Source organism: Salvelinus alpinus, chromosome 5 (genome assembly GCF_045679555.1).
Source record: "Salvelinus alpinus chromosome 5, SLU_Salpinus.1, whole genome shotgun sequence".
NCBI lineage: Eukaryota > Metazoa > Chordata > Actinopteri > Salmoniformes > Salmonidae > Salvelinus > Salvelinus alpinus.
In genome coordinates this window covers 3,241,915-3,255,625 of record NC_092090.1, presented here as the reverse complement: position 1 = coordinate 3,255,625, position 13,711 = coordinate 3,241,915, and the positions used below count along the sequence as shown (strand labels likewise).

General features: G+C 44.9%; 1 protein-coding gene across 8 annotated transcripts in view; it reads left to right on the top strand.

Annotated features, from left to right (window-relative positions):
- The window catches only part of wdr59 (WD repeat domain 59), an 85,724-nt gene that overhangs the window by 1,247 nt on the left and 70,766 nt on the right, over positions 1-13,711 (top strand). For 4 of the 8 annotated variants that reach the window (XM_071400361.1, XM_071400360.1, XM_071400362.1 and 1 more), the window contains exons 2-7: positions 913-962; positions 1,964-2,099; positions 8,364-8,449; positions 8,627-8,707; positions 9,652-9,689; positions 10,585-10,673. In XM_071400361.1, coding sequence (XP_071256462.1) covers positions 913-962; positions 1,964-2,099; positions 8,364-8,449; positions 8,627-8,707; positions 9,652-9,689; positions 10,585-10,673 — 480 coding nt within the window. Of the gene's footprint in view, positions 1-912; positions 963-1,963; positions 2,100-8,363; positions 8,450-8,626; positions 8,708-9,651; positions 9,690-10,530; positions 10,674-13,711 lie in introns of all 8 variants that reach the window. The other 4 variants (XM_071400359.1, XM_071400357.1, XM_071400356.1 and 1 more) reach the window with 1 other exon arrangement.

Sequence of the window (13,711 nt, the reverse complement as noted above, 5' to 3'; positions counted from 1 at the left end):
TGACTCTGCACCGGTACCCCTTGTATATAGCCTCCACATTGACTCTGTACCGGTACCCCCTGTATATAGCCTCCACATTGACTCTGTACCGGTACCCCCTGTATATAGCCTCCACATTGACTCTGTACCGGTACCCCTTGTATATAGCCTCCACATTGACTCTGTACCGTAACACCCTGTATATAGCCTCCACATTGACTCTGTACCGTAATACCCTGTATATAGCCCCACTATTGTTATTTACTGCTGCTCTTTAATTATTTGTTATTCTTATTGCTTACTATTTTTGTTGTTGGTATTTTCTTAAAACTGCATTGTTGGTTAAGGGGCTTGTAAGTAAGCAAAAGTAAGGTCTACACCTGTTGTATTCGGTGCATGTAACAAATAACATTTGATTTGAAGCTGGTTGAGAGAATACCAGGAGTGAACAAAGCTGTCATCAAGGCAAAGGGTGGCTACTTTGAAAAATCTCAAATATATTTGTATTTATTTATTACTTGTCTGGTTGCTACATGATTCCATATGTGTTATTTCATAGTTTTGATGTCTTCACTATTATTCTACAATGTAGAAAATAGTACAAATAAAGAAAAACCCTTGAATGAGTAGGTGGGTCCAAACTCTTGACTGGTAGTGTGTGTGGAATATATATATATATATAGTATATTGATGGAGGCTACAATCTAATTGTCTGCATCATTTCCAATCCCCCATATATATTTATTGTAAATATTTATTGTAAATATACAATATATATATATATATTCATAGTATATTTACAATAAATATATATGGGGGATTGGAAATGATGCAGACAATTAGATTGTAGCCTCCATCAATGTATCTGCAATATTACATCTGATCTGCCCCTGTAACAAAGTAAATAATAATTATATGCTGTTATCTTTCCAGGCCACTGCTATGTCCGTGGACTGCCTGGGTCGACATGCTGTCCTGTCTGGGTGTGTACCAGTCCTTTACCACCCGTTACAGCACCGACACCAGACAGTGAAAACACTCCTCCTCACGTTGCCTCGGGGATGTTAGAAATCCCTTACCAGCCGAGGCTGTTGATTCACTGTAGCTCTGTGTCAGTCAACATCAATGTAGCTCTGCCTCAGTCACTGTAGCTCTGCCTCAGTCAACATCACTGTAGCTCTGCCTCAGTCAACATCACTGTAGCTCTGCCTCAGTCAACATCACTGTAGCTCTGCCTCAGTCAACATCACTGTAGCTCTGCCTCAGTCAACATCACTGTAGCTCTGCCTCAGTCAACATCACTGTAGCTCTGCGTCAGTCAATATCACTGTAGCTCTGCATCAGTCAACATCACTGTAGCTCTGCTTCAGTCAACATCACCGTAGCTCTGTGTCAGTCAACATCACCGCAGCGCTGCATCAGTCAACATCACCGTAGCTCTGCGTCAGTCAACATCACCGTAGCTCTGTGTCAGTCAACATCACTGTAGCTCTGTGTCAGTCAACATCACTGTAGCTCTGCGTCAGTCAACATCACCGTAGCTCTGCGTCAGTCAACATCACTGTAGCTCTGCCTCAGTCACTGTAGCTCTGCCTCAGTCAATGTCACCGTAGCTCTGCGTCAGTCAACATCACTGTAGCTCTGCCTCAGTCAACATCACTGTAGCTCTGCGTCAGTCAACATCCCTGTAGCTCTGCCTCAGTCACTGTAGCTCTGCCTCAGTCAACATCACTGTAGCTCTGTGTCAGTCAACTTCACCGTAGCTCTGCCCTCAGTCAACATCACTGTAGCTCTGCCTCAGTCAACGTCACTGTAGCTCTGTGTCAGTCACTGTAGCTCTGCCTCAGTCACTGTAGCTCTGCCTCAGTCAACATCACTGTAGCTCTGTGTCAGTCAACATCACTGTAGCTCTGTGTCAGTCAACATCACTGTAGCTCTGTGTCAGTCAACATGCGTTGACTTGTGTGTTTGACCTCTCCTTCAGACGGAGGTTTCTGTACGTGGTGAACCTGGAGACTCCGTCTGAAGCTCCCAGGAAGATCGGCAGACCGAGCAAATGGGACGTGGGGACGGTTCAGTGGAACCCTCACAAGGCGGAGTCCCACGTCTTCGCTGCCTCAGTGAGTACTCTGTTAAAACAGCTACAACAACACGTCTTCGCTGCCTCAGTGAGTACTCTGTTAAAACAGCGACAAAAACACGTCTTCGCTGCCTCAGTGAGTACTCTGTTAAAACAGCTATAAAAACACGTCTTCGCTGCCTCAGTGAGTATTCTGTTAAAACAGCTACAACAACACGTCTTCGCCGCCTCAGTGAGTACTCTGTTAAAACAGCTACAAAAACACGTCTTCGCTGCCTCAGTGAGTACTCTGTTAAAACAGCTACAACAACACGTCTTCGCCGCCTCAGTGAGTACTCTGTTAAAACAGCTACAAAAACACGTCTTCGCTGCCTCAGTGAGTACTCTGTTAAAACAGCTACAACAACACGTCTTCGCCGCCTCAGTGAGTACTCTGTTAAAACAGCAACAACAACACGTCTTCGCTGCCTCAGTGAGTACTCTGTTAAAACAGCAACAAAAACACGTCTTCGCTGCCTCAGTGAGTACTCTGTTAAAACAGCTACAACAACACGTCTTCGCTGCCTCAGTGAGTACTCTGTTAAAACAGCTACAACAACACGTCTTCGCTGCCTCAGTGAGTACTCTGTTAAAACAGCTACAAAAACACGTCTTCGCTGCCTCAGTGAGTACTCTGTTAAAACAGCTACAAAAACACGTCTTCGCTGCCTCAGTGAGTACTCTGTTAAAACAGCTACAAAAACACGTCTTCGCTGCCTCTGTGAGTACTCTGTTAAAACAGCAACAACAACACGTCTTCGCTGCTTCAGTGAGTACTCTGTTAAAACAGCGACAAAAACACGTCTTCGCTGCCTCAGTGAGTACTCTGTTAAAACAGCGACAAAAACACGTCTTCGCTGCCTCAGTGAGTACTCTGTTAAAACAGCTACAAAAACACGTCTTCGCTGCCTCAGTGAGTACTCTGTTAAAACAGCTACAAAAACACGTCTTCGCTGCCTCAGTGAGTACTCTGTTAAAACAGCAACAAAAACACGTCTTCGCTGCCTCTGTGAGTACTCTGTTAAAACAGCAACAACAACACGTCTTCGCTGCTTCAGTGAGTACTCTGTTAAAACAGCGACAAAAACACGTCTTCGCTGCCTCAGTGAGTACTCTGTTAAAACAGCGACAAAAACACGTCTTCGCTGCCTCAGTGAGTACTCTGTTAAAACAGCTACAAAAACACGTCTTCGCTGCCTCTGAGTACTCTGTTAAAACAGCTACAAAAACACGTCTTCGCTGCCTCAGTGAGTACTCTGTTAAAACAACTACAAAAACACGTCTTTGCTGCCTCAGTGAGTACTCTGTTAAAACAGCTACAAAAACACGTCTTCGCTGCCTCAGTGAGTACTCTGTTAAAACAGCTACAAAAACACGTCTTCGCTGCCTCTGTGAGTACTCTGTTAAAACAGCGACAAAAACATGTCTTCGCTGCCTCAGTGAGTACTCTGTTAAAATAGCTACAAAAACACGTCTTCGCTGCCTCTGTGAGTACTCTGTTAAAACAGCTACAAAAACACGTCTTCGCTGCCTCAGTGAGTACTCTGTTAAAACAGCGACAAAAACACGTCTTCGCTGCCTCAGTGAGTACTCTGTTAAAACAGCGACAAAAACACGTCTTCGCTGCCTCAGTGAGTACTCTGTTAAAACAGCTACAAAAACACGTCTTCGCTGCCTCTGTGAGTACTCTGTTAAAACAGCTACAAAAACACGTCTTCGCTGCCTCAGTGAGTACTCTGTTAAAACAGCAACAAAAAGACGTCTTCGCTGCCTCAGTGAGTACTCTGTTAAAACAGCGACAAAAACACGTCTTCGCTGCCTCAGTGAGTACTCTGTTAAAACAGCGACAAAAACACGTCTTCGCTGCCTCAGTGAGTACTCTCTTAAAACAGCTACAAAAACACGTCTTCGCTGCCTCAGTGAGTACTCTGTTAAAACAGCTACAACAACACGTCTTCGCTGCCTCTGTGAGTACTCTGTTAAAACAGCTACAAAAACACGTCTTCGCTGCCTCAGTGAGTACTCTGTTAAAACAGCTACAACAACACGTCTTCGCTGCCTCTGTGAGTACTCTGTTAAAACAGCAACAACAACACGTCTTCGCTGCCTCAGTGAGTACTCTGTTAAAACAGCGACAAAAACACGTCTTCGCTGCCTCAGTGAGTACTCTGTTAAAACAGCTATAAAAACACGTCTTCGATGCCTCAGTGAGTACTCTGTTAAAACAGCTACAAAAACACGTCTTCGCTGCCTCAGTGAGTACTCTGTTAAAACAGCTACAAAAACACGTCTTCGCTGCCTCAGTGAGTACTCTGTTAAAACAGCGACAAAAACACGTCTTCGCTGCCTCTGTGAGTACTCTGTTAAAACAGCTACAAAAACACGTCTTCGCTGCCTCAGTGAGTACTCTGTTAAAACAGCGACAAAAACACGTTTTCGCTGCCTCAGTGAGTACTCTGTTAAAACAGCTACAAAAACACGTCTTCGCTGCCTCAGTGAGTACTCTGTTAAAACAGCTACAAAAACACGTCTTCGCTGCCTCAGTGAGTACTCTGTTAAAACAGCGACAAAAACACGTTTTCGCTGCCTCAGTGAGTACTCTGATAAAACAGCTACAAAAACATGTCTTCGCTGCCTCAGTGAGTACTCTGTTAAAACAGCTACAAAAACACGTCTTCGCTGCCTCTGTGAGTACTCTGTTAAAACAGCAACAAAAACACGTTTTCGCTGCCTCTGTGAGTACTCTGTTAAAACAGCTACAAAAACACGTCTTCGCTGCCTCAGTGAGTACTCTGTTAAAACAGCGACAAAAACACGTTTTCGCTGCCTCAGTGAGTACTCTGTTAAAACAGCTACAAAAACACGTCTTCGCTGCCTCAGTGAGTACTCTGTTAAAACAGCAACAAAAACACGTTTTCGCTGCCTCTGTGAGTACTCTGTTAAAACAGCTACAAAAACACGTCTTCGCTGCCTCAGTGAGTACTCTGTTAAAACAGCTACAACAACACGTCTTCGCTGCCTCAGTGAGTACTCTGTTAAAACAGCTACAAAAACACGTCTTCGCTGCCTCTGAGTACTCTGTTAAAACAGCAACAAAAACACGTCTTCGCTGCCTCTGTGAGTACTCTGTTAAAACAGCAACAAAAAGACGTCTTCGCTGCCTCAGTGAGTACTCTGTTAAAACAGCGACAAAAACACGTCTTCGCTGCCTCAGTGAGTACTCTGTTAAAACAGCGACAAAAACACGTCTTCGCTGCCTCAGTGAGTACTCTGTTAAAACAGCGACAAAAACACGTCTTCGCTGCCTCAGTGAGTACTCTGTTAAAACAGCTACAACAACACGTCTTCGCTGCCTCAGTGAGTACTCTGTTAAAACAGCTACAAAAACACGTCTTCGCTGCCTCTGAGTACTCTGTTAAAACAGCAACAAAAACACGTCTTCGCTGCCTCTGTGAGTACTCTGTTAAAACAGCAACAAAAAGACGTCTTCGCTGCCTCAGTGAGTACTCTGTTAAAACAGCGACAAAAACACGTCTTCGCTGCCTCAGTGAGTACTCTGTTAAAACAGCGACAAAAACACGTCTTCGCTGCCTCAGTGAGTACTCTGTTAAAACAGCGACAAAAACACGTCTTCGCTGCCTCAGTGAGTACTCTGTTAAAACAGCTATAAAAACACGTCTTCGATGCCTCAGTGAGTACTCTGTTAAAACAGCTACAAAAACACGTCTTCGCTGCCTCAGTGAGTACTCTGTTAAAACAGCTACAAAAACACGTCTTCGCTGCCTCAGTGAGTACTCTGTTAAAACAGCTACAAAAACACGTCTTTGCTGCCTCAGTGAGTACTCTGTTAAAACAGCGACAAAAACACGTCTTCGCTGCCTCAGTGAGTACTCTGTTAAAACAGCTACAAAAACACGTCTTCGCTGCCTCAGTGAGTACTCTGTTAAAACAGCGACAAAAACACGTCTTCGCTGCCTCAGTGAGTACTCTGTTAAAACAGCGACAAAAACACGTCTTCGCTGCCTCAGTGAGTACTCTGTTAAAACAGCGACAACAACACGTCTTCGCTGCCTCAGTGAGTACTCTGTTAAAACAGCTATAAAAACACGTCTTCGATGCCTCAGTGAGTACTCTGTTAAAACAGCTACAAAAACACGTCTTCGCTGCCTCAGTGAGTACTCTGTTAAAACAGCGACAAAAACACGTCTTCGCTGCCTCTGTGAGTACTCTGTTAAAACAGCTACAAAAACACGTCTTCGCTGCCTCAGTGAGTACTCTGTTAAAACAGCGACAAAAACACGTTTTCGCTGCCTCAGTGAGTACTCTGTTAAAACAGCTACAAAAACACGTCTTCGCTGCCTCAGTGAGTACTCTGTTAAAACAGCGACAAAAACACGTTTTCGCTGCCTCAGTGAGTACTCTGATAAAACAGCTACAAAAACATGTCTTCGCTGCCTCAGTGAGTACTCTGTTAAAACAGCTACAAAAACACGTCTTCGCTGCCTCTGTGAGTACTCTGTTAAAACAGCAACAAAAACACGTTTTCGCTGCCTCTGTGAGTACTCTGTTAAAACAGCTACAAAAACACGTCTTCGCTGCCTCAGTGAGTACTCTGTTAAAACAGCGACAAAAACACGTCTTCGCTGCCTCTGTGAGTACTCTGTTAAAACAGCTACAAAAACACGTCTTCGCTGCCTCAGTGAGTACTCTGTTAAAACAGCTACAAAAACACGTTTTCGCTGCCTCAGTGAGTACTCTGTTAAAACAGCTACAAAAACACGTCTTCGCTGCCTCAGTGAGTACTCTGTTAAAACAGCGACAAAAACACGTTTTCGCTGCCTCAGTGAGTACTCTGATAAAACAGCTACAAAAACATGTCTTCGCTGCCTCAGTGAGTACTCTGTTAAAACAGCTACAAAAACACGTCTTCGCTGCCTCTGTGAGTACTCTGTTAAAACAGCAACAAAAACACGTTTTCGCTGCCTCTGTGAGTACTCTGTTAAAACAGCTACAAAAACACGTCTTCGCTGCCTCAGTGAGTACTCTGTTAAAACAGCGACAAAAACACGTTTTCGCTGCCTCAGTGAGTACTCTGTTAAAACAGCTACAAAAACACGTCTTCGCTGCCTCAGTGAGTACTCTGTTAAAACAGCAACAAAAACACGTTTTCGCTGCCTCTGTGAGTACTCTGTTAAAACAGCTACAAAAACACGTCTTCGCTGCCTCAGTGAGTACTCTGTTAAAACAGCTACAACAACACGTCTTCGCTGCCTCAGTGAGTACTCTGTTAAAACAGCTACAAAAACACGTCTTCGCTGCCTCTGAGTACTCTGTTAAAACAGCAACAAAAACACGTCTTCGCTGCCTCTGTGAGTACTCTGTTAAAACAGCAACAAAAAGACGTCTTCGCTGCCTCAGTGAGTACTCTGTTAAAACAGCGACAAAAACACGTCTTCGCTGCCTCAGTGAGTACTCTGTTAAAACAGCGACAAAAACACGTCTTCGCTGCCTCAGTGAGTACTCTGTTAAAACAGCGACAAAAACACGTCTTCGCTGCCTCAGTGAGTACTCTGTTAAAACAGCGACAAAAACACGTCTTCGCTGCCTCAGTGAGTACTCTGTTAAAACAGCTATAAAAACACGTCTTCGATGCCTCAGTGAGTACTCTGTTAAAACAGCTACAAAAACACGTCTTCGCTGCCTCAGTGAGTACTCTGTTAAAACAGCTACAAAAACACGTCTTCGCTGCCTCAGTGAGTACTCTGTTAAAACAGCTACAAAAACACGTCTTTGCTGCCTCAGTGAGTACTCTGTTAAAACAGCGACAAAAACACGTCTTCGCTGCCTCAGTGAGTACTCTGTTAAAACAGCTACAAAAACACGTCTTCGCTGCCTCAGTGAGTACTCTGTTAAAACAGCGACAAAAACACGTCTTCGCTGCCTCAGTGAGTACTCTGTTAAAACAGCGACAAAAACACGTCTTCGCTGCCTCAGTGAGTACTCTGTTAAAACAGCGACAACAACACGTCTTCGCTGCCTCAGTGAGTACTCTGTTAAAACAGCTACAAAAACACGTCTTCGCTGCCTCAGTGAGTACAGCGTGTAGACCTGTACTGAACAGACCCAGTCTCTGCTCTGTCTGACAAGGGGTTTATGTTTTACAGAGTAACCAGCGTATAGACCTGTACACATGGTACCATAACATCCTGGTACTGAACAGACCCAGTCTCTGTGATCTGTCTGACAAGGGGTTTATGTTTTACAGAGTAACCAGCGTGTAGACCTGTACACGTGGCGTGATGGCTGTGGGGAGGTCCACGCGTCCCTGCAGGGACACACACGAGTCATCAGGTAACACAGAGGAGATGCTCTCGGCTGGGTCGCAAATGGCTCCCTAATCCCTATGGGTCAGAAGTAGTGCCCTGTACAGGGGATATGGAGCGATGTGGGACACAGCCTGATCTGTCTGGGTATGTACTGTAGCTATATCTATGTTGCCAGGTCACTGACTGTGTTTGTATCCTACAGTGACTTGGACTGGTCCTGTTTTGAACCGGAGTATCTAGTCACCAGCTCTGTAGACACATACATCTGTATCTGGGACACCAGGTAGGATATACCTCTCTGTACTATCAATACTCCTCTCTCTCTGTCTCTGTCTCTCTCTCTCTCTCTCTCTCTCTCTCTCTCTCTCTCTCTCCATCCATACTTTCATCTGTTTTCCCTTCCCATGTAGAATCATGTAGAGGATGTTTTTAGTTCAGGTCGAGACTTAATGTATGTCTGGGAAACCAGTCCTGAGATGAAATGATTGATGGTTCAGCCTTAACAACACTGTAAATCTGTCTGATCTCAGAGACTTAATGTATGTCTGGGAAACCAGTCCTGAGATGAAATGATTGATGGTTCAGCCTTAACAACACTGTAAATCTGTCTGATCTCAGAGACTTAATGTATGTCTGGGAAACCAGCCCTGAGATGAAATGATTGATGTTCAGCCTTAACAACACTGTAAATCTGTCTGATCTCAGAGACTTAATGTATGTCTGGGAAACCAGCCCTGAGATGAAATGATTGATGTTCAGCCTTAACAACACTGTAAATCTGTCTGATCTCAGAGACTTAATGTATGTCTGGGAAACCAGCCCTGAGATGAAATGATTGATGTTCAGCCTTAACAACACTGTAAATCTGTCTGATCTCAGAGACTTAATGTATGTCTGGGAAACCAGTCCTGAGATTAAATGATTGATGTTCAGCCTTAACAACACTGTAAATCTGTCTGATCTCAGAGACTTAATGTATGTCTGGGAAACCAGTCCTGAGATGAAATGATTGATGTTCTGCCTTAACAACACTGTAAATCTGTCTGATCTCAGAGACTTAATGTATGTCTGGGAAACCAGTCCTGAGATGAAATGATTGATGTTCAGCCTTATCAACACTGTAAATCTGTCTGATCTCAGAGACTTAATGTATGTCTGGGAAACCAGTCCTGAGATGAAATGATTGATGTTCAGCCTTAACAACACTGTAAATCTGTCTGATCTCAGAGACACAAGGAAACCTACCGTGGCGTTATCTGCAGTGGGTGAGTCGGCACTTCCATCTTTCACTGATCACAGTTTGACCTCTACTCTCTGACTTGGATTCACCATCTCTCTCTCTCTCTCTCTCTCTCTCTCTCTCTCTCTCTCTCTCTCTCTCTCTCTCTCTCTCTCTCTCTCTCTCTCTCTCTCTCTCTCTCTCTCTCTCTCTCTCTCACACCATCTCTCTCTCTCTCTCTCTCTCTCTCTCACACCATCTCTCTCTCTCTCTCTCTCTCTCTCACACCATCTCTCTCTCTCTCTCTCTCTCTCTCTCACACCATCTCTCTCTCTCTCTCTCTCTCTCTCTCACACCATCTCTCTCTCTCTCACACCATCTCTCTCTCTCTCACACCATCTCTCTCTCTCTCTCTCTCTCACCATCTCTCTCTCTCTCACCATCTCTCTCTCTCTCTCTCTCTCTCACCATCTCTCTCTCTCTCACCATCTCTCTCTCTCTCTCTCTCTCTCACCATCTCTCTCTCTCTCTCTCTCTCTCACCATCTCTCTCTCACCATCTCTCTCTCTCACCCTCTCTCACTCTCTCACCATCTCTCTCCCTCTATCTCTCTCACCATCTCTCTCTCTCTCCCTCTCTCTCTCTCCCTCTCTATCTCTCTCACCATCTCTCTCTCTCACCCTCTCTCACTCTCTCACCATCTCTCTCTCTCACCATCTCTCCCTCTCTCACCATCTCTCTCTCTCACCATCTCTCCCTCTCTCTCCCCATCTCTCTCTCTCACCATCTCTCCCTCTCTCTCACCATCTCTCTCTCTCACTATCTCTCTCACCATCTCTCTCGCTCTCCCTCTATCTCTCTCACCATCTCTCTCTCTGTCTCTGTAGCGGGGGCGTCCCAGGTCACCATCTCTCACCATCTCTCTCTCTCTGTCTCTGTAGCGGGGGCGTCCCAGGTCAAGTGGAACAAGCGTAATCAGTACGTTTTAGCCTCCAGTCATGATGGAGATGTTCGCATCTGGGACAAGAGGGTCAGTACTGCATTATAACCTGTGTAGGGTCAGTACTACATTATAACCTGTGTAGGGTCAGTACTGCATTATAACCTGTGTAGGGTCAGTACTACATTATAACCTGTGTAGGGTCAGTACTACATTATAACCTGTGTAGGGTCAGTACTACATTATAACCTGTGTAGGGTCAGTACTACATTATAACCTGTGTAGGGTCAGTACTACATTATAACCTGTGTAGGGTCAGTACTACATTATAACCTGTGTAGGGTCAGTACTGCATTATAACCTGTGTAGGGTCAGTACTACATTATAACCTGTGTAGGGTCAGTACTACATTATAACCTCTGTAGGGTCAGTACTACATTATAACCTGTGTAGGGTCAGTACTACATTATAACCTGTGTAGGGTCAGTACTACATTATAACCTGTGTAGGGTCAGTACTACATTATAACCTGTGTAGGGTCAGTACTGCATTATAACCTGTGTAGGGTCAGTACTACATTATAACCTGTGTAGGGTCAGTACTGCATTATAACCTCTGTAGGGTCAGTACTACATTATAACCTGTGTAGGGTCAGTACTACAGTATAACCTGTGTAGGGTCAGTACTGCATTATAACCTGTGTAGGGTCAGTACTACATTATAACCTGTGTAGGGTCAGTACTACATTATAACCTGTGTAGGGTCAGTACTGCATTATAACCTCTGTAGGGTCAGTACTACATTATAACCTAGAGAGTCATCTAGCTGTCACTAGAGGGGCACTGTGTCTTGGTTTGTCCCTGTAACATGTTCAGCGAGTGTCCCTGTAACATGTTCAGAGAGTGTCCCTGTAACATGTTTAGTGAGTGTCCCTGTAACATGTTCAGTGAGTGTCCCTGTAACATGTTCAGCGAGTGTCCTGTAACATGTTCAGCGAGTGTCCCTGTAACATGTTCAGTGAGTGTCCCTGTAACATGTTCAGTGAGTGTCCCTGTAACATGTTCAGTGAGTGTCCCTGTAACATGTTCAGTGAGTGTCCCTGTAACATGTTCAGAGAGTGTCCCTGTAACATGTTCAGTGAGTGTCCCCGTAACATGTTCAGTGAGTGTCCCTGTAACATGTTCAGCGAGTGTCCCTGTAACATGTTCAGTGAGTGTCCCTGTAACATGTTCAGTGAGTGTCCCTGTAACATGTTCAGTGAGTGTCCCTGTAACATGTTCAGAGAGTGTCCCTGTAACATGTTCAGAGAGTGTCCCTGTAACATGTTCAGAGAGTGTCCCTGTAACATGTTCAGAGAGTGTCCCTGTAACATGTTCAGCGAGTGTCCCTGTAACATGTTCAATGAGTGTCCCTGTAACATGTTCAGCGAGTGTCCCTGTAACATGTTCAGAGAGTGTCCCGTAACATGTTCAGTGAGTGTCCCTGTAACATGTTCAGTGAGTGTCCCTGTAACATGTTCAGCGAGTGTCCCTGTAACATGTTCAATGAGTGTCCCTGTAACATGTTCAGCGAGTGTCCCTGTAACATGTTCAGCGAGTGTCCCTGTAACATGTTCAGCGAGTGTCCCTGTAACATGTTCAGAGAGTGTCCCGTAACATGTTCAGTGAGTGTCCCTGTAACATGTTCAGTGAGTGTCCCTGTAACATGTTCAGCGAGTGTCCCTGTAACATGTTCAGCGAGTGTCCCTGTAACATGTTCAGCGAGTGTCCCTGTAACATATTCAGTGAGTGTCCTGTAACATGTTCAGTGAGTGTCCCTGTAACATGTTCAGAGAGTGTCCCTGTAACATGTTCAGAGAGTGTCCCTGTAACATGTTCAGCGAGTGTCCCTGTAACATGTTCAATGAGTGTCCCTGTAACATGTTCAGCGAGTGTCCCTGTAACATGTTCAGAGAGTGTCCCGTAACATGTTCAGTGAGTGTCCCTGTAACATGTTCAGTGAGTGTCCCTGTAACATGTTCAGCGAGTGTCCCTGTAACATGTTCAATGAGTGTCCCTGTAACATGTTCAGCGAGTGTCCCTGTAACATGTTCAGAGAGTGTCCCGTAACATGTTCAGTGAGTGTCCCTGTAACATGTTCAGTGAGTGTCCCTGTAACATGTTCAGCGAGTGTCCCTGTAACATGTTCAGCGAGTGTCCCTGTAACATATTCAGTGAGTGTCCCTGTAACATGTTCAGTGAGTGTCCCTGTAACATGTTCAGTGAGTGTCCCTGTAACATGTTCAATGAGTGTCCCTGTAACATGTTCAGTGAGTGTCCTGTAACATGTTCAGCGAGTGTCCCTGTAACATGTTCAGCGAGTGTCCCTGTAACATGTTCAATGAGTGTCCCTGTAACATGTTCAGCGAGTGTCCCTGTAACATGTTCAGTGAGTGTCCCTGTAACATGTTCAGCGAGTGTCCTGTAACATGTTCAGCGAGTGTCCTGTAACATGTTCAGCGAGTGTCCCTGTAACATGTTCAGCGAGTGTCCCTGTAACATGTTCAGCGAGTGTCCCTGTAACATGTTCAGAGAGTGTCCCTGTAACATGTTCAGTGAGTGTCCCTGTAACATGTTCAGTGAGTGTCCCTGTAACATGTTCAGTGAGTGTCCCTGTAACATGTTCAGAGAGTGTCCCTGTAACATGTTCAGTGAGTGTCCCTGTAACATGTTCAGTGAGTGTCCCTGTAACATGTTCAGTGAGTGTCCCTGTAACATGTTCAGTGAGTGTCCCTGTAACATGTTCAGTGAGTGTCCCTGTAACATGTTCAGTGAGTGTCCCTGTAACATGTTCAGTGAGTGTCCCTGTAACATGTTCAGTGAGTGTCCCTGTAACATGTTCAGTGAGTGTCCCTGTAACATGTTCAGTGAGTGTCCTGTAACATGTTCAGTGAGTGTCCCTGTAACATGTTCAGTGAGTGTCCCTGTAACATGTTCAGTGAGTGTCCCTGTAACATGTTCAGTGAGTGTCCCTGTAACATGTTCAGTGAGTGTCCCTGTAACATGTTCAGTGAGTGTCCCTGTAACATGTTCAGTGAGTGTCCCTGTAACATGTTCAGTGAGTGTCCCTGTAACATGTTCAGTGAGTGT